Source organism: Brachyhypopomus gauderio, chromosome 10 (assembly GCF_052324685.1).
Source record: "Brachyhypopomus gauderio isolate BG-103 chromosome 10, BGAUD_0.2, whole genome shotgun sequence".
Lineage (NCBI taxonomy): Eukaryota > Metazoa > Chordata > Actinopteri > Gymnotiformes > Hypopomidae > Brachyhypopomus > Brachyhypopomus gauderio.
In genome coordinates this window covers 12,059,965-12,086,101 of record NC_135220.1, presented here as the reverse complement: position 1 = coordinate 12,086,101, position 26,137 = coordinate 12,059,965, and the positions used below count along the sequence as shown (strand labels likewise).

Below are 26,137 nucleotides of genomic sequence, written 5' to 3'. Positions count from 1 at the left end.
GGTGTGTTACTGTAGTGTGCTGGCCTCACTGGTGTGTTACTGGTCTGTAACTGTAGTGTGCTGACCTCACTGGTGTGTTACTGGTGTGTTCTGACCTCACTGGTGTGTTACTGGTGTATTACTGTGGTGTGCTGACCTCACTGGTGTGTTACTGGTGTATTACTGGTGTGTGCTGACCTCACTAGTGTGTTACTGGTGTGTGCTGACCTCACTGGTGTGTTACTGGTATGTTACTGGTGTGTGCTGACCTCACTGGTGTGGGACAGCATCTCCTGCAGCGCTCGCACAGACAGCGACTGCTCCAGGATGAAGCAGCAGATAGCCAGATCGGGCGGAACATTCTGGAAGATGAGAGGTGCTCAAATGCAAATCGACAACCACACATCACGCACAGTGTACCACACTTTGAACATACCTGCTTAACCATTCCTTTACAAATAAACAAACCAATTAAATCAAAGCTTCACATAAACAGTATGTGTCTCCTGTTGTTCCTGCTGCCTACGGTTGGTGTCAGGTGTACAGCAGTACCTGAGCATTGGACGTGGTCTCCAAGAAGCACAGACGATTCCCAAATCCCTCACAGGACAAGCAGAGTTTGATCTGCTCCTTCAGTATGGTAGCTGTGCACTGCAGGACCACCTGATCCTCCTGCAAGAGCAAGAAACAAACAAGCCTTACAGGACACCAAGCCTTTCAGGACACCAAGCCTTACAGGACACAAAGCCTTATGGGATAAATGTCTTACAGGATACAAATGATGAAGGACAAAGCTTCACAGGTCACAGAGACGTACAAGACTTACAAATTAAAACAAAAACAAAGTCATAAACTCTATGAATGACAAGAAGAGCTACTTTAAACACTTTGAAAGAAAATAAAGTTCAGCTTCATGCACCACTGCACGAAACCCAGAAAAACTCTGATGGCATTTGCTCCGTGTCCTGGAGTGCAGACTTTGTCCTTCATGTGGATTAAAAACCAGCCCCGCAAACATGACAGTGTTGTTGTATGTGGTGGGATATGCAGTGAGATGCCATTCAGGATCGTTCAGGATCGTTCAGGATCGTTCAGGATCGTTCCTCTGAGGAGCAATGGGAACCCTGGGCATTGCTAACATGGGCTCCTGTTACAGCTGAATACATTTGCAGAGGATTAGAGGAACCTGAGCAGAGTGTGAGTGTGTGAGAAGGTTTAATTATACAAGCAAAGTCCTGGACAGTGTGTGTGTGTGTGTGTGTGTGTGTGTGTGTGTGTGTGTGTGTGTGTGTGTGTGTGTGTGTGTGTGTGTGTGTGTGTGTGTGTGTCTGTGTGTGTCTGTGTGTGTGTGTCTGTGTGTGTGTGTCTGTGTGTGTGTGTCTGTGTGTGTGTATGGACACACGAGACTTGTTGTCTTTGAAAGGTTTCCAGGATTTAGGGGATGGGGGTTGTTACACACGTAGCTGTCATCAGTGGGTAAGGAAGTGAACCAGGTGTTTTCTCAGGTAAGATCCTCTTATGAGTCACCACACTGGTGCAAAGGGTTTTGCTTAAAATGAGAACAATGCACAGCTGATGTTACACAGGCCAGAGTTAGAAGGATGGGCTGCTCTGTGACATCACTCTACCTCCTCCTCTCCTCTCCTCTCTCCTACTCTCCCCTCATCTCTCCTCCTCTCTCCTACTCTCCCCTCCTCTCCTCTCTCCCCTCCTCTCCTCTCTCCCCTCCTCTCTCCCCACTCCTGTCTCTCTATTTCAGGCCCTACCACCTGCTTTCTATACATTCAGGCACCCTGTGGACACAAGTGAAAACATTAGCACATGTCATACATATTGACAGTATAAAGCCAGGCAACCTGAGCCTGCTCACTGTGAGAGAGTGGTGAATACAGGGCTAAACACATGACAGAACACAGGGTTAAACAGCACAGAACACAGGGCTAAACACATCACAGAACACAGGGCTAAACACATCACAGAACACAGGGCTAAACACAGCACAGAACACAGGGCTAAACACAGCACAGAACACAGGGTTAAACACAGCACAGAACACAGGGTTAAACACATCACAGAACACAGGACTAAACACATCACAGAACACAGGGCTAAACACAGCACAGAACACAGGGCTAAACACATCACAGAACACAGGGCTAAACACATCACAGAACACAGGGTTAAACACACCACAGAACACAGGACTAAACACATCACAGAACACAGGGCTAAACACAGCACAGAACACAGGGCTAAACACAGCACAGCACACAGGGCTAAACACAGCACAGCACACAGGGCTAAACACAGCACAGCACACAGGGCTAAACACAGCACAGAACACAGGGCTAAACACAGCACAGCACACAGGGCTAAACACAGCACAGAACACAGGGTTAAACACAGCACAGAACACAGGGCTAAACACAGCACAGAACACAGGGCTAAACACAGCACAGAACACAGGGTTAAACACAGCACAGAACACAGGGTTAAACACAACACCAAACATGGGGATAAACATATCAATGAAACAATTGGCTCAGTGCAGCACTGGTCTATATAAAGCACATAACACAGGGTTTATACAGGGTTAAACATAGTATAGAACACAGGATTAAGCACAGTGCTGAAAAAAAGGTTAAACAATGCCAAATACAGGGGACAAACACAGGACCTGAACACACTGATGAGGTGTTGATCTGTTAATTCAGTGATTGGTAATCGTCATAGTCACAAGTGATAAATACTACGTCTACTGGTTCTTATTGTAGCTACTTTTTTTGTAATCCTCAGATACAGGCATAAGTCCTGTGGGATCTTCAAGCAAAACTGTGGGATAAGTCCTGTGGGATCTTGGCCTGACTAATAACAATATCCATCAATATTCTGTATATAATGGAATGATGATGTCAGTTTGAGATCTCAGAATCCAGTAATGCATTCTCTGTCAGTGTGTGTTCACAAACATGGGGCTGCATTTGTTACACACAGTACACACTAATAAAACGGAGTAGGCCAAATGTCATACAGTATGGCAAACTGACTTTTGTAAATCACTGTGTTTGCAAACCAGACAAAAATATGACAGTCCATTTTCAGGTACAGTTGCAGTTTAATAACCAAAGCCCTAGTGCTGAATTAACACAGTGTTGAATGAACTTTCCACTGTAAAGTGAATGCTTACAGCATTAAAACTGTAAACTTTGGTAAAATGTATTTAAGTCTTTATTTAGTGATAGCTGGAGGTATTAATCTAATAAGTGTTTTACTGCTGGTGAACTGAAAAACAATGATCAGCTGCTGTCTACCTGTGACGTGTGCTGTGACATGTGTGGGCTGTGATGTGTGATGTGACGTGTGCTGTGTGCTGTGACGTGTGGGCTGTGATGTGTGATGTGACGTGTGCTGTGTGCTGTGACGTGTGTGGGCTGTGATGTGTGCTGTGACGTGTGATGTGACGTGTGCTGTGTGCTGTGACGTGTGGGCTGTAATGTTTGCTGTGATGTGACGTGTGATGTGACGTGTGCTGTGATGTGTGCTGTGATGTGTGTGTGCTGTGATGTGTGCTGTGATGTGACGTGTGCTGTGATGTGTGCTGTGATGTGACTTGTGATGTGACGTGTGCTGTGATGTGTGCTGTGACGTGTGCTGTGACGTGTGATATGATGTGTGTGTGCTGTGATGTGACATGTGCTGTGACGTGTGCTGTGACGCGTGCTGTGCGGTGACGTGATGTGTGCTGTGATGTGTGCTGTGACGCGTGCTGTGCTGTGCTGTGACGTGTGCTGTGACGTGTGCGGTGACGCGTGCTGTGCTGTGATGTGACGTGTGCTGCGACGTGTGCTGTGACGTGATGTGTGCTGTGATGTGATGTGTGCCGTGTGCTGTGCTGTGACGTGTGCTGTGACATGATGTGTGCTGTGATGTGATGTGTGCTGTGATGTGATGTGTGCTGTGATGTGACGTGTGCTGTGCTGTGACGTGTGCTGTGCTGTGACGTGTGCTGTGCTGTGACGTGTGCTGTGACGTGTGCCCTAGTGCTGAATTAACACAGTGTTGAATGAACTTTCCACTGTAAAGTGAATGCTTACAGCATTAAAACTGTAAACTTTAGTAAAATGTATTTAAGTCTTTATTTAGGGATAGCTAGAGGTATTAATCTAATAAGTGTTTTACTGCTGGTGAACTGAAAAACAATGATCAGCTGCTGTCTACCTGTGACGTGTGCTGTGACATGTGTGGGCTGTGATGTGTGATGTGACGTGTGCTGTGTGCTGTGACGTGTGGGCTGTGATGTGTGATGTGACGTGTGCTGTGTGCTGTGACGTGTGTGGGCTGTGATGTGTGCTGTGACGTGTGATGTGACGTGTGCTGTGTGCTGTGACGTGTGGGCTGTAATGTTTGCTGTGATGTGACGTGTGATGTGACGTGTGCTGTGATGTGTGCTGTGATGTGTGTGTGCTGTGATGTGTGCTGTGATGTGACGTGTGCTGTGATGTGTGCTGTGATGTGACTTGTGATGTGACGTGTGCTGTGATGTGTGCTGTGACGTGTGCTGTGACGTGTGATATGATGTGTGTGTGCTGTGATGTGACATGTGCTGTGACGTGTGCTGTGACGCGTGCTGTGCGGTGACGTGATGTGTGCTGTGATGTGTGCTGTGACGCGTGCTGTGCTGTGCTGTGACGTGTGCTGTGACGTGTGCGGTGACGCGTGCTGTGCTGTGATGTGACGTGTGCTGCGACGTGTGCTGTGACGTGATGTGTGCTGTGATGTGATGTGTGCCGTGTGCTGTGCTGTGACGTGTGCTGTGACATGATGTGTGCTGTGATGTGATGTGTGCTGTGATGTGATGTGTGCTGTGATGTGACGTGTGCTGTGCTGTGACGTGTGCTGTGCTGTGACGTGTGCTGTGCTGTGACGTGTGCTGTGACGTGTGCCCTAGTGCTGAATTAACACAGTGTTGAATGAACTTTCCACTGTAAAGTGAATGCTTACAGCATTAAAACTGTAAACTTTAGTAAAATGTATTTAAGTCTTTATTTAGGGATAGCTAGAGGTATTAATCTAATAAGTGTTTTACTGCTGGTGAACTGAAAAACAATGATCAGCTGCTGTCTACCTGTGACGTGTGCTGTGACATGTGTGGGCTGTGATGTGTGATGTGCTGTGACGTGTGTGGGCTGTGATGTGTGCTGTGACGTGTGATGTGACGTGTGCTGTGACGTGTGGGCTGTAATGTTTGCTGTGATGTGACGTGTGATGTGACGTGTGCTGTGATGTGTGCTGTGATGTGTGTGTACTGTGATGTGTGTGTGCTGTGATGTGTGCTGTGATGTGACGTGTGCTGTGATGTGTGCTGTGAAGTGTATGTGCTGTGATGGGACGTGTGCTGTGATGTGTGCTGTGACGTGTGCTGTGATGTGTGCTGTGATGTGACGTGTGATGTGACGTGTGATGTGACGTGTGATGTGACGTGGGATGTGACGTGGGATGTGACGTGTGCTGTGACGTGTGCTGTGATGTGTGATATGATGTGTGTGTGCTGTGATGTGACGTGTGCTGTGACGTGTGCTGTGCGGTGACGTGATGTGTGCTGTGATGTGTGCTGTGATGTGTGCTGTGACGCGTGCTGTGCTGTGCTGTGACGTGTGCTGTGACGTGTGCGGTGACGCGTGCTGTGCTGTGATGTGATGTGACGTGTGCTGTGACGCGTGCTGTGCGGTGACGTGATGTGTGCTGTGATGTGTGCTGTGACGTGATGTGTGCTGTGATGTGTGCCGTGATGTGATGTGTGCTGTGCTGTGTGCTGTGATGTGATGTGTGCTGTGCTGTGACGTGTGCTGTGACGTGACGTGTGCTGTGACGTGACGTGTGCTGTGACGTGACGTCACGTGTGCTGTGACGTGATGTGTGCTGCAGTCTCCATCAAGGCTGAATGCATTTTCTGCATCTCTTCCTCCCAACAGTGAAAGGACAGTTACATCCTCTGTTACATCCATCTGCAAGCACTGACTGTGCGAGATACTAAACTACTAGCAGAATAAAGTCTACCCAGAATGCTTAGACTCTGAGATGCACTGAACGTTCACTGCCCAACATGCCCAGCATAGGAGCATCTGGTTTCTCACACAGTAAACACTGTACAAAGGTTTCCTAGTGGTTTAATAATAACAGTAACAACTCACAGGTTTAACGGATTAAAATGAGGAGTTTCAAATAGACAATATAACTTTGTACAGGTCTCTTTTTAACCACATTGGTTGCCCGATTACATTACTACCATACCAATGCTCCAAATATGATCTATAATCTATAAGTGCTCTCATTAACAGAGGGACATGTAATACATATAAATAGACAGAACGAGCCAGTTGTTGTTCATGGAGTGATGAAGACAGCTGCTAGTCCTTCCTCGGGTATATATAGACACAAAGAAGACAGCAGCACTGGGACTGGTGGGTCTCCGTCAAGCTGCCGGTCTGACTGAACAACACACTTGGCTGTGGTTGCTGTTTACTACAGTCCCTGACAAAAGTTCTGTCGCACGCGCACGCATGGATGCGGTCCTTTAAGCTAGTGGAAGTCACACAAAATATTAAATATGGCTCTAATAGCACCAGAACGTCATTCACCAGTGTTATGAAGCATATATTTGTATATGAAGTGAATTATTTGTTTGCTTTTCACCTTATTTTCTGTGGGCGACAAAACGTTTGTCTTGCCAAAATCTGACCTTTCTGTGTTCATTAAATGATCAATATTTCTGCAGTAAAGCAAATTAATTTTAGTAAATAAAATCTCATTTGGGAGGGTTTCAGCTTTCATATGAGTCATTTCTAAAACCAATTGATGAATTTAAAGTCAGGTTATAAGCTTTTGTTTCCACAACATGGATAAGCGACAGAACTTATGTCAGGGACTGTATGCTTGCTGTGTTTACTGTGGTTGCTGTATTTTCTGGTTTGCTGCATTCACTGTAGTCGCTGTGGTTGGTCTTCAGGTCAGTTCCTGGTGGTTTGCCACTACTTTCCCAGATACAGCACCTGGAAATGTGTCAATCGACCCGGATATGTTGTGCCATATGACTGCCTTACGCCATAGGACACGACAAGAAAACCTCGGGCGCATGCGTTAAAGTCTCGAGTCTGAAACCGTCCCTGGGGTTCACACAGCCACCTCCTTAACTACATAAAAAGTGTTGTTCTTCTGCTAACTGTGAAGAGATAGCTGTGTTTGGACCAAGCTTCATTATCATTCCCACAGGTTCTCTAGGTCAGATTTATCTCCTAAGGCCCAGATGATGGAGCGCTGGGTGCTGAGACTGAAAACACAGTGTCCCCTGAAGTTCACGAGGAACCTGGTGCTCAGGAGGGACACAAACGGGCGTGAAGACAGGAACGAGCTTGCAGACTCTTGAGCCGCTCACTGTCTGAACTCATTACACAGCCCCTGAACTGAAAGGCACATATAAAGGAACTCTACGATGAGAACATTCTCTTTTCAAATGTCCTTGTAGGCAATAGATCAGTATGTGTTATGCTCTTACCTCAATGCCTTTGAGGTAGGTCACTTATTTACTGTGTATGAGCAAGTACACTCAGAGAAGCACTTTTACTCTCTGCTCAACAAAGGACAGAATTTCACATCAAGCCGCTATCTCTCCTCTTCACTCCAACTCAATCCCTACCTCCACTCCCCTCCCTAACTCCACTCACTCTAACTCCACTCACCCTAACTCCACTCACTCTAACTCCACTCACCCTACCTCCACTCACCCTACCTCCACTCCCCCTACCTCCACTCCCCCTACCTCCACTCACTCTAACTCCACTCACTCTAACTCCACTCACTCTAACTCCACTCACCCTACCTCCACTCACTCTAACTCCACTCACCCTACCTCCACTCCCCTCCCTAACTCCACTCACCCTAACTCCACTGACCCTAACTCCACTCACTCTAACTCCACTCACCCTACCTCCACTCCCCTCCCTAACTCCACTCACTCTAACTCCACTCACCCTACCTCCACTCCCCTCCCTAAGTCCACTCACTCTAACTCCACTCACCCTAACTCCACTCACCCTACCTCCACTCACCCTACCTCCACTCACTCTAACTCCACTCACCCTACCTCCACTCCCCTCCCTAACTCCACTCACCCTAACTCCACTCACCCTAACTCCACTCACTCTAACTCCACTCACCCTACCTCCACTCCCCTCCCTAACTCCACTCACTCTAACTCCACTCACCCTACCTCCACTCCCCTCCCTAACTCCACTCACTCTAACTCCACTCACCCTACCTCCACTCCCCTCCCTAACTCCACTCACTCTAACTCCACTCACCCTACCTCCACTCCCCTCCCTAACTCCACTCACTCTAACTCCACTCACCCTACCTCCACTCCCCTCCCTAACTCCACTCACTCTAACTCCACTCACTCTAACTCCACTCCCCTCCCTAACTCCACTCACTCTAACTCCACTCACTCTAACTCCACTCCCCTCCCTAAGTCCACTCACTCTAACTCCACTCACTCTAACCCCACTCACCCTACCTCCACTACCCTCCCTAACTCCACTCACTCTACTCCTATTACCCACTTCCAATACTCACTCTCTCTGACTCCCCTCCTTACTCACTCACCCTAACCCCACTCACCCTACTTTTACTCACCCTAACCCCACTCACCCTACTCTCACTCCCCTCCCTACTGACTCACCCTAACCCCACTAACCCCACTCACCCTACTCTCACTCCCCTCCCTACTGACTCACCCTAACCCCACTAACCCCACTCACCCTACTCTCACTTCCCTCCCTACTCACTCACCCTAACCCCACTCACCCCACTCTCACTCACCCTTCTCACTCCCCTCCCTATTCACTCACCCTAACCCCACTCTCACTCACCCTACTAATTCCCCTCCCTACTCACTCACCCTACTCACCCTACTCTCACTTCCCTCCCTACTCACTTACCCTAACCCCACTCTCACTCACCCTACTCACTCCCCTCCCTACTCTCTCACCCTAACCCCACTCACCCTACTCTCACTCCCCTCACTACTCCCATTTCCCTTCCTACCTCCATGCTCCCCCTATTTCTGCCCCTACTTCACCGCATTGTCCATGTCAAATGTTGTAGGCAGTATATTCATGGCCAGACGCCCTGCTGGGGGAGGAGCTGAGAACTGTAGATGTGCCACTGTGTCCCCTCAGCTGTCTCTAGCAAAGAATAGAGCACCCTGTGACAACCCAAGACCTGCCCTAGTATAAATAACAATGGCAGAACAACCAGACACCTGTCCATGTCACTCAACTGCTCTTCACCAAGAACAACATTTAATGCGACCAAACCTTCACAGCACAAGGTGAAAGAAATCTGCAGTGAAGCCTTCAATCTGAATCTATCTAAGATGTCATGTACAGCCTTCTCTACATGGTCCCTCATTAGCATAGCAGTACTGAGTGTGAAGACAGCAGAGAGCTTTTACTCACAGTGCGCAAGAACTGGATCTCCTCTTCTCCCTCGCCACCTTCTGCCATGGTGCCTGGAGTCTTCCCTCTCTGTCCCTCTCCGTCCCTCTCTGTCCCTGTCCTCCACTGCCTCGGCTTCCGCTCTCTCGGCTGGCCTGTTGATTGCGTGTGTGTGTGTGTGGGTGGCTGCTCTGAAGGACAGAGGAGAGCTCTGCTTGTGTGGAGAGAGAGAGAGGCAGTTCCCCTCTTTCACTCTTGACCATATAAGGTGAGGCTTAAACGCCACTGTTTATTGTACAAAAAAAGATAAATAACACTGAGCACACCTTAGTTTGGCTGTGGCACCATTTGTGTTTGAATACTTTTCATTTTTTTTAACGACACCTCACAATGCTTCAATTGCTCACATTGTAAATGAGGGAAAGGAGAAAGTGCACCTGCCTTTCATACCCTGAAACTACCTCGATGACTCACTGATTCACTCAACGCTCTCCAACACCACTGACAGATTCACTGAACCCACTTCAGTACCTCTCACCGATCCACTCAACCCTCTTCAGTACTTCTCACCGATTCACTCAACCCACTTCAGTACCTCTCACCGATTCACTGAACCCACTTCAGTACCTCTCACCGATTCACTCAACCCACTTCAGTACCTCTCACCGATTCACTCAACCCACTTCAGTACCTCTCACCGATTCACTCAACCCTCTTCAGTACCTCTCACCGATTCACTCAACCCTCTTCAGTACCTCTCACCGATTCACTCAACCCACTTCAGTACCTCTCACCGATTCACTCAACCCACTTCAGTACCTCTCACCGATTCACTCAACCCACTTCAGTACCTCTCACCGATTCACTCAACCCACTTCAGTACCTCTCACCGATTCACTCAACCCACTTCAGTACCTCTCACTGATTCACTCAACCCACACCAAAACACTCAGATTCACTCCTCACTCCAATACCACTCAGTATCAACCCACACAAACACTAAGGACAGTAGAGCATCTAACAGCACTGCTCTATTCCTGCTCTATGGCACTACCTGGTTAATGGCTGAAGGTTCATTTGATTTAAAAAAGAAGACAAAAAAATACCAAATTAATGTTTATTAATGAACAAAGAAAGTCACAATCTCAGCAGAGAACACAAAATGAACAGGATACCAAGGAACATAGAAAAGTATGAATTATTTTTTAAAGTGACCGCCACAGTGCTCCTATATATGTTAAGTGTGTGCACATTAAAAAATTATTCAGAGAAAAACATCAAAGAAGCATTGAATGCACTTGTATGTTAAGGTGTGACATTAGAAGGGTGCAGGCTTCCAGGTGGCCAGGCGTGCTTCATGAGAAGGCCATCGCGGAGAATCCCTGTAGCTCCTCCTAGAACCCTTAGATCTGAACTGGAAGGCAGCAGGAGACAGATCCAGAGAGAGGGAAAACCGCTCACTCATACTGCTGTTTATGGAAATCAGACCATCGTATGACAGACAGGCCATGTCTGTGCATGGGGAAGTTTCATGAGGAGGGCTGGAGTCTGACTCAGGGCACTGGTCTGCACAGCTGCTGTGCAAGGGAGACTGCAGCTCTGCCTGCAGTGCTGTGAAGGAGCGTGGGAAGACGGGGGAACTCGAAGGCTCCCTCTGCTGGTCAGATGAAGTAAACACATCATACTGCGTATATAACTGGGAGTCCCAAGGTGATTGCGAAAGCACGTCAGAACCGTTCTCGTGGTCGGCTATGTGGCACTGCTGCTCCAACATCTCATGTAGGTCGAGCCCAGACTCAGACTCGTGATCTCGGAGTACTGGTGCATGTGCCGGTTCTGAAGGAACACGCGGACACTCTGGATCGGTTAGGAGCTCAGGCCCGCCGGCCTCCAGGTGCTGCTCTTCCTCCAGCGTCACTGAGCCGAGTAAAGTCTGATCCTCGGAAGAAGGTGATTGGTCAGGGGGTGTGTGTAAGACCGGAGTCTCCAGCCGATCCACACTGAAAGCTGCAGCGTCCAGAAAGCCCTCATCACTGGCTTCTTCAAAGGGATCCGTGTGCGTGCCGCTCAACTCCACAAACGCCTGCTTCTCCTCCTCGGGCCTGAAGCTGCTCGGCTCTGCCAGCAGTTCTGGCACCTCGTCTTGGCTGAAGGAGCGGCTGAAGCGGCGCGCCCCCTGTCTGCGGAGCCGCACGGTGCCCCTCGCGGGGCCCAGCTGTGGTGGGGGCCGTGGGGTCCTCAGCAGCACGGCCAGGGCCCCGAACCCCTTCAGCCGCTCCGCCACAGAGAGCCGCTGCTGCCGGCGCTTCAGGCCCAGCTCGGGGTCGGCCAGTTTGTCCTTCTTCCCCTCATCAAGCGCCCCACGTCTGCGTACCGGGTCCTCGCCCTCCTGCTCTGCTCCTCCGGTGTGTTCCTCCCCAGCGGCAGACGCCTGCACCCCCAGCCCTACCGACACGGCCGTGCTTACAGACGCTGACCAGGCCGCATTAGCAATGGCAGCTTCTTTGGTACCAGCCTCTCTCTGGAGCTGGAGAGCTCCACCAGCACAATGCTCCAAGCTCACCTCGGGCATGCTAATGGACCGGCGGGGGTGGGAACTACTACTGGATCTGCTCGTGTTCTGGGTGTCCATTTTATTAATCTGTTCTGGATCTCCTGGCTTTGGGGCTCCTTCCCGGGGCTCATGTTGACCATCAGTTTGCAGCACGTCATGGTCTACCACCACTTCTGAATTGACATCCTCAAGCAAGACCCACTGATCATCACAAAGCTCCTCCGTGTCCTGAAGGTCTTGCAGAAGTTCTGAAGACTCGGGCCGGAGAACATCATCTGGCTTCTCTGCAAAGCTGCAGTTGAGAAGGTCAGGGTCATCTTCAACTTCACTCCCAATGACAACTGCAAGGGGAAAAAAAATTAGACTTCAGGCAGCAAAGGTTCTCAGTGCAGAGGGTCAATAGACTGGAGATCCTTCAGGAAACTCTACAGACCTGTCCCTGGCTCATCAATCAGAATGACGGGAACACTCAATGAAGAGCCCATGGCTGAGTCTGAGGGACATTTGTTCTTGTCCTGTAGTTTCGTGCCGGCAATTGAGCTTTCTTCACAATCACTGCAGGCACTCACAGGGGGCACCTGTGAAAACACGTGCCAATGAATATCCACAGGAGTCCTAACCTGCTTGGTAAAAGACTACAATACCCAACAGCCAACAGGACTCACTGGACTGTTGGTGCTGCTACTGGACATGCTAAAGAAACGAAGGGATCTCTTCCTGCGACGGAGAGAGCCGTCCGGCACCGGGGGACTGAAAAACAACACACCCGTACTCTAAGCTCTGCACTGGAGGACACACCAATGTAAAAATGGTCACATGGTCATACGAAAGAACCAAACAGCCTTAGAAACACTCCAAATAAGATATAAAAATGCAGGCAAATGAGAACTGGAGCCTTTTGGACAGACAGAGCCAGACCTACATGAGGCTTTTGATAAACAATGAAAACCCAGTCCAATTTACTCAAACCTCAAACGTGAAAACAGATTTCAGGAAGGCGAGTCTGCATGTGTCCTTGTTTACTGGATGGTCACTGCATTTCAGGGAGTCATGGGAGGACTCACCGATGTGACCTTTTGTGACCCCTCATTTGACTCATCTTCTTTGACATGCTGGGGTGGAGAGCCTCTTTGCTGTCCTTCTTTGCCTGAAGACTGCCTGCGGGATTATATGCTCTTTATCTAAGGGCTTGAACACACTTGACCGGAGGACTACACATGAGATTACATACACACACATTTGCACAGCTGAGGTGTCACATGTGAAATATCCCGTTTCTCTGGAAACTGGTACTACACTGTATATTTTACATACAAGTTATGACTTACCTTCTGGGGATAGACTACACACAGTCTGGCCATCCTCTCGAAGGTCATGCAATGAACGCCTGAGTGCTCATATAATGAACATAGACATCAGTGATGCACCATACAAGGAATCAAACGGCTCTCGGGTCTCTCTAGGCTGCCCTAGGATGTATTGTACCTCTTCTTAGCAGATCCATCAACCTCCAGGATTCCTCCTATTTCCTCAGATGCTTTCCGTTTGACGGCACTTGGAGACTGGGGGTTGGAACTTTTGAAGGAAGGGGTGGAGCTTTTGAAGGAAGGGGTGGGGCTTTTGTTGAGTGGCTGGCCTAGTGAAGCAGTTCACAATTCACTAAACACTCAGACTTCTTAAAGTAAATAAATACGCATTCTGCACTGAAATACAGAAATGATGTGACTGTTACCATATTGTATTGTTTACCTGAAACAGCGTCCAAGTACATAGCTGGCCCGGTGTGTGCACGACCAGGTTTCAGTTTAGACAGTGCATCCACAAATATCTCTAAAAACATAGTTAGCAATAAAGAAATAACAGCATCTTGTTCTTCAAAAGAACCAAAAGAAAAAGACGTTTCTCCATCCTGTCATAAGTTTGCTTGGCAGTGAGCAGCTTCAGGAGACTCACCGCTAACACTTCTCCTCCTCTGTCTCCTCAGACTCCTGTACACACTGAGCCCAGTTTTCTTACTAAAGGAAGCGCCATCGGCTGGAGAGGACGACTCGTTTATCTCCACTCCTCCCAGCGTCTCCAGCACAAACGAGGGAACCACGCCTTACAAACACACGTCATACGGTAACACAAAGGACGGAGAATCACTCGACGACTACACTCGAGACACCAAGGATCACGTGAAGAATGTGTCAGCCATTATCACCAGGTTTACCGATGCAATCAGCATGTACAATAAGAGCTTTGATGACATTGGCCTGCTGGTCCAGCTCTCTCTCCGTGTGCACGGTTAGTCTGCTGGGCTGAGCTGGGCACTGCAGCAGGTTAGGGGCCATCACCACTGCCAGGTTACCCACTTCCATCCTGTTCTCAGCGCATCTATTCAAGACCAGAAATGAGCCGTATTCACAATCCCAGCATTTCTAAATCCAGTCCTCAAGGCCCACCAGACAGTCCACGGTTTTCCTCTCCCACCTCCAAACACAAGGTATTAGGAACACCAAACACCTAGTACGGCTGCACACCAGGAATAGACTTGGAGGTCAAAACACTGGGTTTTGAAACATATGGGCACAATAAAAGTTTTGTTTATAGCTGCAAGAATCTGTACATATTAATGAACATATAAACCAATATAAATGTGCATAAGTTAAAAGAAAAATGAGAGAACCAGAGCATGGAAAAAAAAAAGAGAGGTAACACCCTTCAGTGTTTGAGACTCAGGGAGACGGGTGTGCCAACCTCTGTGCCACCCGACTGAGGAAGGAGCAGAAGTATCTGAGGGTGCGGGCACGCGCGGGGGGCAGGAGTGCCGTGAGCAGCAGCGTGGCCCTGTCCCTCACGCCCAGCTGAGGCTCGAAGGTCTGGGCCTGGCACAGGGGCCCCTGCAGCTCCGCAGGGATCAGAGGGCTCGGCAGCTCACGCAGGAACTGCTTCAGCAACGAGGCCACGTCACAGGCCTGCAGAGAGGCCACACGGGGAGGGCCGAAGATACACCCACCCTGCTCCACTTCTGCCTGGGGACAGCAGAGAGGACAGCAAGGACGAGGACACCAATGAGGAGGACAGTGACTTTCAGAGAAGTTCATGAATATGAGCCCATGTTTTGCCCATCATATTTGTTTATTATTTAACAATGAAAATCCTATGTAACCCAGAATAAAATTAGCTTTACCGAACAACGATGCAATGATGTTAATTCCACAGTGATTTCAAATAATAAACGTAATCGTTTAACAATCTTTTAAATTGTATTTTACAGTGCTTTACCTTTAAAGCACGGATGCGCCCCACAGAACCAGTTTTTCTAAAGAGCCCTTCGATGTGCAGATGTTGAGAGAGGTATTCACAGGCCTCCACCAAGAACCTGAAAACCAACAGAAGCTAAACCACCATCAGGCCGGGCAAATCCTTCAACTCCACATGTTTACAGCGAGAACTTAGCGTACAGCGGCACTGCTCCACCTAATTCCGCCAGGGGACGTTGAGGGAGCAACTGCAGGTCACGTCCAAAGGCGAACACCTGCTCCTCCTGCCAACGAGAGGTTAACGGGCTCACCCGCGTCCCAGCAATATACACGCACACATATTTATCACTTATTTGCAGCCTGGCACGCCAACAAACAAAAGAAAATAAAAACTACTGCGCTTCTATAGAACTTTTAGACAAGCGTTTTAAGTAGACTCACCTGGCTGAGCGCTTCCTCGGACGCTCCATCTCCGTTTATGAAGTTCTTCCAGTTTTTCACACGAATGCCAATTGCTTTCAAAGCGTGGACGATGGCAAGCACGCGCACACGGTCCTCGGATAGACCAGGCATTCGGAACATAGGACCGCACACACTTTAAACTAAATGAGTGTTATTCCAGTACACGGTAATTCGTGCATATAGCCTCCTTGTTACCTCGCACAAGTAAAGGTAAATCCCTCGGCCGGCGCCGGTGTCTGTGGAGAACAGCAGTCATTCGTAATTCGCGGCATGATTGGTTGTATTTCCGGTCTCGTGCGCTCGTGGCTCATTGCAAATGTAAGTTTGCTTGTTTTTGTTTTTTTTTTTTACTCGAATTAAAAATTAAGATTTTAAAAATAGATCACACAAACTAATATTCTAGAAACCTAAATGTGACAATATACTGGAAATTATTGTTTTCCTTTTGAATATTTTATTATTCTTGCAAATTATACGTTTTACAAATTATTTTGACAGGTTTGATTCCTTCACAATAATTATGATGGTCGAACCTTAGCAAGTATGGAAATGAAAAATGAAAATTCCGGGTGGGTCGCGGACAGCAAAAAAATATATATTTTTTATGTTTGAAAAATATTTTAGGCCCTCTGAGAGAGCGTAGAGGACCCTGACGGTTCCCCACTGGTCTGAATATACAGTAATGGCCAAATGTTTTGAGAATGATACAAATATAAATTTTTACAAAGTCTACTGCTTCAGTTTCTATAATGGCAATTTGCATAAACTCCAGAATGTTATAAATAGTGATCAGCTTAAGAGCAATTAATTGCAAAGTCAATATTTCCCTAGAAAATAAACTTTATCCCCCAAAACACATTTCAGCTTTATTGCAGCCCTGCCTTAAAAGGACCCGCTAACATCGTTTCAGTGATTGCTCCATTAACACAGGTGTGGGTGTTTATGAGGACAGGGCTGGAGATCAATCTGTCATGATTAAGTAAGAATGACACCACTGGACACTTTAAAAGGAGGCTGGTGGTTGGCATCATTGTTTCTCTTCTGTTAACCATGGTTATCTCTAAAGAAAGACGTGCAGTCGTCATTGCACTGCATAAAAATGGCCTAACAGGGAAGAGTATCGCAGCTAGAAAGATTGCACCTCAGTCAACAATCTATCACATCATCAAGAACTTCAAGGAGAGAGGTTCCATTGTTGCCAAAAAAGCTCCAGGGTGCCCAAGAAAGACCAGCAAGCGCCAGGACCGTCTCTTAAAAGTGTTTCAGCTACGGGATGGGACTACCAGCAGTGCAGAACTTGCTCAGGAATGGCAGCAGGCAGGTGTGAGTGCATCTGCAGAGACTCTTGGAGCAAGGCCTGGTCTCAAGGAGGGCAGCAAAGAAGCCACTTCTCTCCAAAAAAAACATAAGGCACAGACTGATATTCTGCAAAAAGTACAGGGAGAGGACTGGGGTAAAGTCATTTTCTCTGATGAATCCCCTTTCCGATTGTTTGGGACATCTAGAAAACAACTTGTTCGGAGAAGACGAGGTGAGCGCTACCACTAGTCTTGTCTCATGCCAACTGTAAAGCATCATGAAACCTGAAAATTGATTGTGCAAGAATGGACTGCTATCAGTCAGGATTTGGCCCAGAAGTTGATTGAGAGCATGCCACGGAGAGTTGCAGAGGTCCTGAAGAAGTCAACACTGCAAATATTGATTTGCTGCATTAACTCATTCTAACTGTCAATAAAAGCTTGTTTTGCTTTGTGTTATCCTGATTGTTTGTACCCAAAATGAATAGAAAAAATTTTATTCCCTGTAAACTTTGCTTTGGTGGTTAGCACAATGATATTTTGAAATTTATCTATTTTTAAGGATCTTCACCATATCAAGAAGTTTCTAGAACTGTCCAGAATTATCTAGAACCTTCTGGGACTGCACAGAATTGTAGGTACATGTATAATTAGTTATATAGGGCCACTATAGCCCTTCCTGAGAGACATGATCTAATTGATTGGGATTGCATAATAAGTGGGCAACAGCCATCACAGACAAAGGGGAATTGACCTAGACAGGTGTGAACCTAGGTGTGAATTCAGATTCTGATAACAGTATTCACTTCACCCCACACCCATTACAGGAGGAGCTTAAGAAGGACCACTACTTTCAAATGTATATACTGGGTGATCAATCTTGCTCAGCTGAATCCTCAGTACACTCTTGTACTTTGATACTGCATGGAATAAAGATTGACCATTTTTATTGAGCTTGAAGAGACATCCTTTTTCCTTACAGTACACAGCAACTTAGTCAATTTAGATGGCATCAAGAGGTTGTGTACATCCAGCAGACGCATTTTGCTATGTATGCCATTTTATAAAGACAAGAGCGAAAAAGTACTCTGCTGGTGTCAAAAGGTGTCATTCCTGATGGGCCTCCAAGGTGGTTTTGCTAAGTATCCTTGCTTTATTTGCCTTTGGGACAGCCGGGATACTAAAGCGCACTACCACAGGCAGGACTGGCCTCGGCGGACAGAGTTCACAGTGGGGAAGAACAATGTAAAGTGGGAGCCACTGGTGGACCCACACAAGGTGCTGATGCCACCACTACACATCAAGTTGGGGCTCATACAACAATTTGTGAGGGCTCTAGATAAGGAGTCAAGAGCTTTCAATTACCTCCAAGATCTTTTCCCTAAGCTGTCTGAAGCAAAGATCAAAGCTGGTGTCTTTGTTGGACCACAAATCAAGAAGATCATAGAGTGTAGTGAATTTCCCAAGAAGCTGAATAGGAAGGAGAGAGCAGCTTGGAACAGTTTTGTCGCAGTTGTTCGCGGCTTCCTAGGCAATCAAAGATGAAAACTATGTACTGGTTCCATGGGCGCAGATGGAAATTCTGAAGTGAGAGGGACCAAGCTGTACAATATATACATTTATGCTTGTAGATGCTAGATTTCGGATGGGGTCAATATAAATTTGGAGGGGACATGTCCCCCCCGTCCCCAGTGCCATCTGCGCCCCTGACTGGTTCACTGATAAAGAACTATGCTGCAATGGGCTGCAGGATGTCACTCAAAATCCATATCCTTGATGTTCATCTTGATAAGTTCAAAGAGAACATGGGAGCTTATTCAGAGGAGCAAGGCAAGCGCTTCCACCAGGACATTATGAACTTTGAACGCCATTACCAAGGACAATATAACGAGAACATGATGGGTGACTGTATTTGGGGATTGATACTTGAAACTGGTTTGCAGTATAGTCATAAATCTCGGAAAACCACACACTTCTGAACAGTTTTTGGTAATCTGTGTAAATTTGCAATGCCTATAGTGTTCTTAGTCAGGCTGTATAAATAAGATGATGCAAAATCGTCTGTTTCTATAATTAAAATTCATAATTTCCCTTGCCGTGGTCACAAAAGCGAAGTTTATGATGAATGTAAGCAATTTTTTAATTTGTTTTAGACATAAGCAATTGGAATATAACATTAAAAAGCTGGGAACAAAACTTGTTACATAGTGATCACTACAGCTCCGCAGTCCGCCTTTAGTCCGTGACCCCTCACTTGTTTTTTAGGACTACACCACTGGGTGTGAGGTCACAATAAGGATCCAGTTTGTATTTTAGTAACCTGTGTGCTGCAGGTTCGTTTGCTGGTGGAGCTTCTAGCCAATGAGGATTAAGCTCCACCATCTGGTTGTTACTTCGGTCATGTGAAGAGGAAGTGTGTGTGCTGGCTATGAGCATGGCACGGCAGTGCACACCAGACATGCACCAGGAGGCAAATGGTCGACTGCAGTGGGCCAGTTAAATCAAACAACTTGTGTTAACTGCTGAGAATCACAGAGAAACACAGGTGTAAGGTCAGCAAAGCAAAATGTTTATTGATGGTGAGTTCTGACAAACTTTGATAAGTATCGGGACAGTGACTCGATCTCCTGACATGATAAAAACTGGTTTCAGGGAGACCTGTGACATTTGTGACTATATAAATAGAGACTTTTTACAATAAGTGTCAGAGGTTCACAACTTCATATTGGCGACGAAATCCTCTCCTTTCTTAATAGAGCCTTTCAGTTCAGCCATGCATTCAGCAACCAGCTTCTCCTCAAAGGCGGTGAGCTTCCCCAGGCCTAGGTTCTTCTCAATGCCGTTTTTCTGCAGGAGGCAACAGCACTAGAGTTATTTCAAAATCACAAAGACACAAATCTCCACTTTTGGGTAAAAGACCAACAATTCCGGATTCTCATCCCCTTATTACCATTTTAAATAGTTTTTACTTACTTTCAAACACTACTTTCAAACCTTTTTAGGCTCAGGTTAATTTTGAAAATATTTTAATTGTTTCACACATGCCATAATTTTAGATCTCTAAATTTCCATGTCATTCATAAGGTCTAGTATGGTTACAAAGTAAAAAAAGTTTAGCTGCATGTCAATAAAAACACAAACAAATAAAACAAACACGTACGCCCAAAAGCAGAGGAGTAGAGAAGTATTTGCACTCGGTCTCCTCTGATCTGATGAAGGCACACTCCACAACTCCCTCCTTCCCATTCATGGCATCAAGGAGAGAGAAGGTGAACCTGGCTCCTGCGTAGGCCATAGATAGGGTGGCAGAGCCTAAACACAAACACACACACACATAAGGACAGATGCAGCGACAGATGCAGAGACGTGCACAAAGAGGCAGCTCTGCTCACCTGCCCCAGCCTTGGCCTTAACCACCTCCGTCCCTGCCTCCTGGATTCTCTCCGTCAGAGCAGACAGCTCATCAGCAGGGAACTCCACTTTTGGGGTGCACTGCCCAGGAGAGGGATCACATCACATTACAGAAACCCAGATACTCCACCAACATCACCAACCAGAACATAATCAAACACAGACAAGGATGCAAGTTTAATGAGGAGTAAGTCTCCGGTCGAACCTGTGAAATCAAAGGGATGATGGTCTTCCCTGCATGGCCTCCAATAACCGGCACATTGACCCTAGCAGGGTCAAGACCCTGTCAACAAACAGAGGCAGAGCAAATAATGAACACAGCGATCGTGGAAAAACAAAATGTCACCTGAAGTGGCGTAGAAAGGGCTCAGCAGAGACCACTCACCTTGAGCTCGGCGACAAACGTGTTCGCTCTGACGATGTCCAGCGTCGTGACACCAAACACTCTGTTGGGGTTGTAGACGCCATGTTTCTTCATGACCTCCGACGTGATGGGAATAGTGGAGTTCACCTGCAGACACAAGACTTGGAGAGTCAGACGTCCCCCTGGCTGCTGATCCAGGAGAGACAGGAGCATATACCACACCTTCACTTTCTACTCATTCAACTGTTCACTGCAAGCATTCTAATGCACAGTATAAAGGGATAATAATATTAACAGAAGTAGACATAAGCAACATGGCTTTGCCACTATGGTTGCAGCCACTTTAATCATTCAATTCTGGCAGCTGATGAAGAGATGAACCTCAAAGAGCCACAAAGACCTCTGTGCAGAGTCAAAGGCCTGTGTGAACTCTCCACACAGCTAATAGAACAGTAGGTATAGATCTCGTGATTTGAAATACTGTGGTCACACCCAAGAGAGTAGCAATGGAGTCAAAACAGCTCCTTGCCAGAGTGGATATTGCAGTGATGAATACCAAAAAGTTTAAAGTTCAAAGTCAGATAACCAAGACACGCCTTTTTTATTATTGTTATTTTTTTGTGCGGAACTGTCCAAGTGGTATTAAAGTTCACCGGGGGCTGAACATGGACCTGCACTACTCTGCATTCACCAAACTCTGAACAGGTATTATCCCCACATCTCTTTTGTTCATAAAACAGAACCTGACTAAAGACTAATGGCGAGGCTCGAGTGTCTCGCCGTCATTGGACACAGGCTCAGCACGCGACAGGGCTGGAAGCTGCCGTGAGGAGTTCTGGAGAAGCGTGCTCACGGGGTTGGCGATGACGCAGATCATGGCCTCTGGGCAGAAACGCGCGCAAGCATCAGCCAGGGTGGCCACGATGGTGGCGTTGGTGTTGAACAGATCATCTCGGGTCATGCCTAACAAAAACGGAGAGGTTTTGTTTGAGCAAACAATCAGCGGAAGTGGGGGAGGAAGAAGAAAAATAATAATAATAAATCGCTGAATCGAAATAAAGTGAAGAACTTTAATACAAAATGTACCAGGTTTTCTAGGGACTCCAGCAGGGATGACGACCACATCACAGCCTTTCAGTGCTGCTCCCAGCTGGTCTGGGCCCAGATGCCCTGGAAATAGAGCAGACAGATTTTTGGGGTCACTTGTTCTTGATTTTAAGAAGGAAAAAAATCAATTATAATAACATTAAATCAGAAATACAATTAAGGTATCAATCATCAATGATTTACAATTTAGTTTGAATTCAACAATTAATTCAGAATAGAATTGTAATAGTACAGCTACACAGATGTAGACACACCCATTCCCAGCTATGGCACGCTGAATTAGCTAATCCAGCTGAAAGTCAATTACTCCTTCACAGATACGTTAGTACAGCTGAAAACTGAAGCACTAATTACAGCAAGAGGAAGTAAGAATCCTTCATTTGACTAGTGCAGTCCCTGGAGCAGCAACCGTTGTGGGTTTCATTACACTGGTTAAAAAGATTCTGTCCCATGCAGTTTACTCACATATGTACAGTATATTATATTAAGTAGAGAACCTCTATGCTGGACACTGAAAAGGCATGTTCCACATATAGTAGAAAATCATACAAATATTTTAGAAGCATGTTTGTAATTTTTTTAAGTGCAAAAATCATACTTATGAACAAGTAATAAAATGTTATTTTGGTGTTACTTAAAAACTATGCCTGACAAAATCTAAAAATAGTTTTGAATTCAGCAGAAAGGTTCACTTAGTTTAGTTTTTGGGGACAAAAAAAAAATCCCTTATGGCTCTTCTAAAATCCATACAATTCTTCATCTAAGAAACAAAGGCCTTTTATGCAAAAAAAAAAAAAAAATTATATATAATAAAATAAAAAAACATAAGATCTCATGATGCAGTGGTGTGTATACCTCCACAGAAGGGTGGTGGCCTTCTAGTTAAAGAGCAAATAAGATATATAAATTTTATAAATCAAATAAAAGATATATTTGAGATAGGCTAATAAAACAAATAGATTAAGAAGGGCAAAGTAGAGACACTGGACAAACCTGGGGGGGGGGGGGGGGGGGGGGGGGGGGGGGGGGCTGCAAATTCCTGAGATGAAATATGGTGATCTGTGGCTGCTTTGGTTCTAGTAAAGCTCAAGATGTGTACACAGTAATAAAGATTGTGAACAAAGATGTCATTCTATTTTGCAATGCCACGCCACACAATGGGCAGAGCTTTATTCCTCTTATCTAAATTTCTGGAAAGGGTTGTTTTTAATTCAGTTGCAATCTTTTCTAGAATCTCATAACTTGTTTGAAAAATTCCAGTCTGGTTTTAGATTGCATCATAGTGTAGACTCTGTAGTACTTAAAGTACAAAATTATGTTATATTGTCCCTTGATGCCAAAAAACAGTTTTGTTGGTCATTTCAGATCTCTCAGCAGCTTTTGACACTGTGGACAATCAGATTCTTATTACTCGTCTGACTCACCATATTACCTCCAGGGAGCGGCCCTTAAGTGGTTTAAGTCTTATCTAACAGACAGAACGTTCTCTGTAATGATAGGTGATCTGTCTTCAACTTCTGCAACTCCTTTGACCTCTGGTGTTCCGCAGGGATCCATTCTGGGGCCTGTACTTTTCTCACTTTACATGCTGCCACTAGGACCAATAATTGCACGTCATATCCTGATGATTTACAAATCTATCTGCCTGTTGCTGCAAAATCTGCACTTAATTTTGTCTTAATTCTGTTATCAGCTGCTTAAATGACATTAAGCATCAGCTGTCAATTTTCTCCATTTGAATAAATGACAAAACTGAATGGATTTTGTTCAGTAGCGAACCGTGACCATTAAACCTGGGCCCGCTACCACCCCCCCCCCCCCCCCCCCCCCCCCCCCGATTTTTTTTTGTTTTTCCTCTCCTAATAAACTGCAATAAAGAAAAAACCGAGATGACAGTATAGCTTTAGAAGCGCAATAAACAATAACATTTGTACTAGATAACTTGTTAAGCAAAATAAGTTTCCAAACAAAATAAGGTTCACAGCTCCGTGGTTCTCGGAAGCGGAATATGTAAATATGTAAATGAGGACGTCAAAGGGATGAATCGAAACTCGGCAGATATGATTGGTCAATTTTACTGTCATTTGAAACTGGTATTGCTCTGAATTATAACTGCCAGGCCCCCTGTAAACGAACAGCGGGCATCACAGTCCTGATAGGGGGAGACACAGGCTCACTTAACCCCTCACCTTCCAAAACAGATTGAATAGACACGGGTGAATAATTTATTTGCTTATATTTCTGTAATTGTTTAGATGTCGATTGTAAAACTGTAAGTAGATAAAATTCAATTGGATAATTATATATATATATATTATATATATATAATGTTTTAAGAATATTTTAGGCCCTCTGAGAGGGCGTAGAGGGCCCTGACGGTTCCCCACTGATTTTGTTTGACACCAACAGGAATCCATGTAACAATTATTTCAGTTCAAGTTTTTCGTCCCCCCACCTTAACCAGGTGGTATAAAATCTAGGAGTGAAGCCTGACTGTAATTTAAAACTTGATAAACAGATTGATTCAGTTGAGAAACAAGCTTATTTCAGCTCAGTTTGCTCTCTAAAGTAAAGCCTTTCCTCAGCCATCCTGATTTGGAGAAAGCCATCCATGCTTTTGTGAGCTCTAGACTCGACTATTGTAACACTATATGTTGGAATTAATCAGTCTTCCATCTCTCATTTACAGCTTGTTCAAAACTCATGATGGTTTCATGATGTTGTTTTATTTATTTTGTTAAGCACTTTGGAAGGTGCTATATAAATAAATTTTGATTTGATTATTGGATCCAATTTCATTCGTCAATGTGACAACATCCCGAAACACACCATCAAACTGTGCAGGAGCTCATGAAGACCTGTCTGTATTCTGACCATAATGGAGTGGGGCTAAAACTGCTGCAAATTGCTGAGATGAAAGCAGAGTTTGAATGAATGAAGAAAAACTTTATTTCTAAGCTTGATGTTTTGGCTAGATTAATTTTGCGACACATTTGATGAAAGTGGTCATCAGAGAGGTCACAATTTGTGGATGACCCCAAACTTTCAGCTGGTAGCGTATGTGTATGTACCTGTGACCTTGGCTCTGGTCTCGATGTGGCTGAGATCTGCGGCCACTCCGGGCGTGTGGGCAATATCATAGAGGGAAAGCTCGCTAACCAGGGGGCTGTTCTTCAGCAGGAGGGACAGGGGTTGCCCAATACCACCCGATGCCCCCAGCACCGCAACCCTGGCATGGTTCTGCAGAAAAAATGGGAGTGCCCAGAATCAGTGCCTACGAGTAATATGCCTTCGTTTTACACTGATAACACAGAAAATATAAAGCTCTGGCCCTTCACTGACAAGAATTAATGTACAGTTGAACGTAACCAATGTTACAGCATTCAATGGAGTAATTGTTATTTACTGGTTTTAAAAGACAATGCTTAAATCTTGTATTACAAAAAAAGCCTAAAATCTGAACATCTTGTAAGGCACAAGGTGCCAAGTCAGAACTATCGTATTAACGTTTTTAAGACCGTGTAAAATGGATAGTGAACATTGATAAATGTGATGACTCGCACAATATGACAAACATTTAACAATCAAAGTCCATACTTTAATTAATAATGTCATTATCGACAGAACTGTTTAACCTTTAGGACTTTTGGCATGGTTGAAAGCCACCCAGGTTTGTGCATGCACACGCGACCTTTCAGTACCAGTAAATGTTGGTTCTACACAGCAGTCACTGTTGAGGACCGACCCAATGTTTGGTCTTCAGAACCGAGCCAACATGACCAGTCTCTACACGCCGTGTCTACTTACACCTCCACGCCGCTAACCGACAGGGTTCAGTTACCGTAGTTACCGTAGCGTAGCTACGCAGCACATCCGCTGAAGGTGAAGTCACCGTAACCAGTTAGCACGACTGCTAACAAACTCGCGCACTGCATCTGACGTTAGAAAGCGCGCGTTTCGCTGTCAAAACGGACGTCAAACGTACCTGAGAGGACGTGGACAAATAGCGGGCGAGGCCGACGGTCGGTTTAGCGATTCGCGAAAACATACTCGTTTGTCGTGTTGAAGATTTTCGAGTAAAAAAATGAAATCTACGACTACAGCCCCTCCTGGTTGTGACTCCAACGTCCTTTAGAGCGACACACCGGGTCGAAAACGAAGCGACTGCGCTACCGAACTTAACGCGAGAGGATCGTTGTTTCTGATTGGTGGAGCGCTAAATATGC

The 26,137-nt window shown here is 46.0% G+C and overlaps 3 protein-coding genes across 10 annotated transcripts in view; all 3 read right to left on the bottom strand.

Annotated features, from left to right (window-relative positions):
- Window positions 1–9,637, bottom strand: part of ryr1a (ryanodine receptor 1a (skeletal)) — a 79,239-nt gene extending 69,602 nt beyond the window's left edge. For all 8 annotated transcript variants that reach the window (XM_077019495.1, XM_077019496.1, XM_077019499.1 and 5 more), the window contains exons 1-3: window positions 9,492–9,637; window positions 532–651; window positions 249–341 (exon numbers count right to left, since the gene is read on the bottom strand). In XM_077019495.1, coding sequence (XP_076875610.1) covers window positions 249–341; window positions 532–651; window positions 9,492–9,539 — 261 coding nt within the window. In that variant the 5' untranslated portion in view covers window positions 9,540–9,637. The remainder of the gene's footprint in view (window positions 1–248; window positions 342–531; window positions 652–9,491) is intronic.
- Window positions 9,638–10,589: 952 nt separating this feature from the next.
- LOC143524895 (uncharacterized) lies at window positions 10,590–16,002 on the bottom strand. Its single transcript, XM_077018302.1, has 13 exons — window positions 15,711–16,002; window positions 15,471–15,553; window positions 15,292–15,388; window positions 14,764–15,038; window positions 14,237–14,400; window positions 13,978–14,124; window positions 13,774–13,854; window positions 13,510–13,660; window positions 13,353–13,411; window positions 13,089–13,182; window positions 12,690–12,774; window positions 12,458–12,602; window positions 10,590–12,365 (listed from the first exon to the last, which is right to left on the bottom strand). Exons 1-13 carry the CDS (start codon window positions 15,849–15,851, stop codon window positions 10,789–10,791), a joined length of 3,099 nt encoding a protein of 1,032 aa, XP_076874417.1. The 5' UTR covers window positions 15,852–16,002; the 3' UTR covers window positions 10,590–10,788.
- Window positions 16,003–19,577: 3,575 nt separating this feature from the next.
- Window positions 19,578–26,068, bottom strand: mdh2 (malate dehydrogenase 2, NAD (mitochondrial)). The gene is made up of 9 exons (XM_077019493.1): window positions 25,897–26,068; window positions 24,983–25,151; window positions 21,891–21,974; window positions 21,658–21,767; window positions 20,826–20,951; window positions 20,646–20,723; window positions 20,422–20,521; window positions 20,190–20,341; window positions 19,578–19,876 (listed from the first exon to the last, which is right to left on the bottom strand). The coding sequence occupies exons 1-9, from the start codon at window positions 25,957–25,959 to the stop codon at window positions 19,742–19,744; spliced, it is 1,017 nt and encodes a 338-aa protein (XP_076875608.1). The 5' UTR covers window positions 25,960–26,068; the 3' UTR covers window positions 19,578–19,741.
- Between the last annotated feature and the right edge of the window lie 69 nt (window positions 26,069–26,137).